Source organism: Apodemus sylvaticus, chromosome 2, assembly GCF_947179515.1.
Source record: "Apodemus sylvaticus chromosome 2, mApoSyl1.1, whole genome shotgun sequence".
Classification (NCBI taxonomy): Eukaryota; Metazoa; Chordata; class Mammalia; order Rodentia; family Muridae; genus Apodemus; species Apodemus sylvaticus.
The window spans coordinates 67,471,440-67,476,081 of NC_067473.1; the positions used below are offsets into that span (position 1 = coordinate 67,471,440).

General features: G+C 37.7%; 1 protein-coding gene across 1 annotated transcript; it reads left to right on the forward strand.

The window, feature by feature from the left end:
- The first annotated feature begins 500 nt into the window (after nucleotides 1-500).
- On the forward strand, nucleotides 501-1,454 carry LOC127677414 (olfactory receptor-like protein OLF3). Its single transcript, XM_052172499.1, has one exon. The coding sequence runs from the start codon at nucleotides 501-503 to the stop codon at nucleotides 1,452-1,454; it is 954 nt and encodes a 317-aa protein (XP_052028459.1).
- The last annotated feature ends 3,188 nt before the right edge of the window (nucleotides 1,455-4,642 follow it).

Sequence of the window (4,642 nt, forward strand, 5' to 3'; positions counted from 1 at the left end):
AAAATGGGGTTCTTGGATTCGAGATCTTTTCACAAACCCATGCCCATTCACAGTCATGTTTCTTGAAGCTTACTTATGAATTTTGTCACAAGTATTATAGCCAATGCATTTGAGGGAGTTTTAATCTGTGGTTCTCATCTTAGCCACCTCTCCTTGTGTTGACCACTGTGAACTCTGAACTCTAATTATTCTCCCTTGCCTGAGAATAAAAGTAACTAGTAATGACATTAAGCAAACAGAACTTCAGTGCTTCATCTCTGGGTTGTAGCAACCCTCTATGAGGCATATCTAGTCATTATGAAAACGTTGGCCCATATACCTGAAACAGGCAATAAGAAGTATAGTAGAATCAAGCATATTTTCTAAGCACAACAAATGATGTCAGATTTTTAAAAATGTCTGGTAGGTTATATGCGTTATGTATCCTTAGAAACTCAGCACCTTGTTATTTGATTGCTTGTGTTTTTTATCTACAATACTCTTTGTAGATTATAGTTTTAATGGAAACCAACAATGAGACACAGATGCATGAATTCATCCTTCTTGGACTTTCTGGTGACCGGGACACTCAAGTCTCCCTCTTCATCCTGTTCTTGCTGATGTACCTGGTGACAGTATTGGGAAACTTCCTCATCATTGCTCTGATCAGACTGGACAGCAGACTCCACACTCCCATGTATTTCTTTCTCTCCAACCTGTCCGTGGTGGATGTGTCTTACACCACAAGCATCGTCCCCCAGATGCTGGCTCACTTTCTTGTCATACACAAGGCAATTCCATTTCTGAGCTGTGCAGCCCAGTTATTTTTTTCCCTGGGCTTGGGCGGGATTGAGTTCCTTCTGCTGGCAGTGATGGCCTATGACCGCTATGTGGCAGTGTGTGACCCTCTGAGGTATTCAGTTGTCATGCATGCAGGGCTATGCACATGGCTAGCCATCGCATCGTGGGTCAGTGGGTTTATCAACTCTCTTGTGCACACTGTCATCACCTTCCAGCTGCCCATGTGCACAAATAAGTATATCGATCACATAGCCTGTGAAACCCTTGCTGTGGTCAGATTGGCTTGTGTGGATACCTCATCTAATAAGATTGCAATCATGGTTTCTAGCATTGTCTTGCTTATGACACCTTTCTTCCTAGTTCTCCTGTCCTACATCCAGATCATCTCCACCATCCTAAAGATACAGTCCACCGAGGGAAGGTGGAAAGCCTTTCACACCTGCGCCTCTCACCTTACTATGGTTATCCTGTGCTATGGCATGGCAATTTTCACCTACATCCAACCCCACTCCAGCCCCTCTGTCCTGCAGGAGAAGTTGATGTCCCTGTTCTATGCTATCTTGACACCCATGCTGAACCCAATGATTTACAGTCTAAGGAATAAAGAGGTTAAGGGAGCTTGGCATAAACTATTAGGGAAATTATCTGGGTTTGCATCAAAACTGGCAACTTGATGACTTATGAGCATCACTGTAAAAAACAGCTTTTCCGTATTTATTCAACTTATAAATAACAGATAGAATCTGCAATGTCTTGTCAACCCAGAAGTGGAGAGCGTCACATGTATTAGTGATGTCATATTGGAAGCTGAATTTTTTTTTATTGAATTGTGCCTCAGCAGGATGTTCAATGGAGTTATACAATGTTTCTTAGAGCTTTTTCTCAGTTCTCCTTCCATGTCATGATAATTGGAAATGTTTACTGCTTTGTTTGAAGTCATGAAGCAGCAGTACTTATGTTTACATATTTCATAGCATGTGATTTCAATTGAGAAAAAGTTCATATTCACCTTTGGATAGATTCACTGGAAATCTAAAAGTCTCTGAAATAACGCAGCTTCTAAGTGGGCCAACATTGAGGAGATCTGTCAAATATTATTAAAATATTTTTATGCAGGACTAACCACCAGAAATGCTATATCTCACTGTAGGAGTTAAGAATGTTTTTTTTTTTTAAAGAAAGAGCTAAACATGTACCAGAAGATCATTTGAAGATTTCTATAGAAATGTACCAAGTATAAAAAGGTATTATTGTCCAAGTGAATGTTTATTTCTGGCATTTGCTGGACGCACTCAAACGACTTGAAAGGATTTGACTACATATACAAACAATTTTGATGTAAGTGTCAAAATTTACCAGTCTTTAAAAAAATATTTGTACTCTCTTTTTCTGAACTATTGAAACACAACAATCACAAAAATGATAAGATAAAATATAAACTACCAAAGACACACTTATAGAAGGGGCTGAATCTCAACCAAAGATGGATTTGGAAAATTGAGGTACTTCGGTTGGCTGTGTTAAGGTTTCCTTCATTTCTGTGTGTATTAATCTTTTCATTCATCATTTTCACACTCCCAATAGACCCTCAGTGACCCCATCAGTGATAAAAAGCCCAAATAATGCAAAATAAAACAAAAATAATGATTGAACAATGAATAGGGACAAATGTGATAATAGGTAGTCTCACTTCATAGAATTCTACATATTTTCCTAGAATTACTTCTTTATAATTAGTCATTTTCTGTTGTTATATTTGTCAAAATTATTATAGCATCTAAGCCTTCATACACAGATAAAGACCCACTTAACCTGAACTAATTTCATGCTTGAATCATAACTTTGCAATAATAATACAGTCTCAAATATTGAGATACAGAGAGGCTTCCCTAAAGATGTGAATGGCAGCTAAATTTCTACTGATTCTAATTTATATGACATTCATAGAATTTCATATCATGTGGCTATTGGAAACCCTCAATCTAATAGTATTGACAGGAACACACAAATAGAATATGAATGACTGACAATGAACATCTATAATGCATATAATAAATTTACAGTGAGAGTAAGGCTATTTAAGGTGATGGAGGAAGTATCTACAGAAAATGTCCTTCAGGTTGAGACTACAAACAGGAGAAGCAGAGATGACAGAAAGTATAAAGCTGGAACAAGTAGTTCAAAGTTTAATGTATATTCCAAGAATTTACATCCTAATACACTGTAAGCTTAATTTAAGGGCAGAGCAGTGTAAGAAGATAAAGAAAGTAACATAGGTAGACAGATACTGTCAAATCTGGCAAGGCCTTGAATGCCAAATGTCTTTTAACTTTTGTCTTAGTTAAGGTTACTATTGCCATGAAGCACTGACCAAAAGCAACTTGAGGAGGAACAAGATTATTTCACTCACACTTTCATGTAACAATTTTTTTTATCAAAAGCAATGAGGACAGGAACTTAAACAGGGCAGGAACCTGGAGGCTGGAGCCAATGCAGAAGCTAAAAAGAAGTATTGCTTAATGACTTAATCCTCATAGTTTTCTCAGTTTCCATTTTCATACAGCCCAGGACTACCATTCCAGGCTATTCCCATCCACATTGGACAGGACCATCCTCTATTAATTGCTAGTTGTGAAAATGCCCTACAGACCTGCCCATAGCCCAGTATTATGGAAGCATTTTTTCTCAATAGGGGTTCCATCCTCTGAGATAACACTAGCTTATATCATACTTGCATAAAACTAGCTAGCACAGTTTATCATCATAGCTTTGATAAAATGGTAATTTAAAAGGAATACACCTTGAACAAAATCTGAAAAACAGTACCAGAAAAGACTAGAGGCAAGACTTCAAGCAAGTCGGGTACTTGGCCATGCTGCTCAAATACAGTATGGTTGTAGCAGTGGGCTTCAGAAAGAATGTTATGTAAAAGATATTTCATGTAAAACACTCCATATCCCATACTGGAGTTCCCATGTGGACCTCATTACTCTAATAGAATATTCTGATCATGCATAAAAATTGTATATTAAGTTTAAAGAGTGAATACTAAGACCATACCTTACATACACTGGTGTTGGAGAGATGTGAGAGAAGAAAACTTCTCCAAGGTATAAAAATATATAAATATATATGACTTACTAGGGAGGAAGATATATGAAGATGTAGTATCTTCCATATTGTGACCTGTCCTTTGGACACAGTGTTTGCAACTCATCTTTATCAAACATGCTATGATTGTTTTCTCTCCTGTTTGTTTGTGGTCTTCATGTGAAGGGCTTTCCAAATTTTCTTTTACAAGAAAGCACAAGTCTATAACAATAGGCTAGTGTAGTCTCATGTTTTATTTTCTAATGTTTCCCTTTTTATTTTTTATTCATCTTTCATACAAAAAATTCCAACTGCAGTTTTCTATCCCTCCTCTCCTCTGAGCACCCCTGCCACATCCTCTCTACCCTAGATCCAATGTACCTTTATTTCTCTTTAGAAAAGAGGAACACTCCTCTACTTCTGGTGGGGTTGCAAACTGGTACAACCACTCTGGAAATCAGTCTGGCGGTTCCTCAGAAAACTGGGCACCTCACTTCCAGAAGATCCTGCTATACCACTCCTGGGCATATACCCAGAGGATTCTTCAGCATGTAATAAGGATACATGCTACACTATGTTCATAGCAGCCCTATTTATAATAGCCAGAAGCTGGAAAGAACCCAGGTATCCTTCAACAGAAGAATGGATGCAAAAAATAGTACACAATGGAGTACTATTCAGCCATTAGAAACAATGAATTCATGAAATTCTTAGACAAATGGATGGAGTTGTAGAACATCATACTAAGTGAGGTAAACCAATCTCAAAAGAT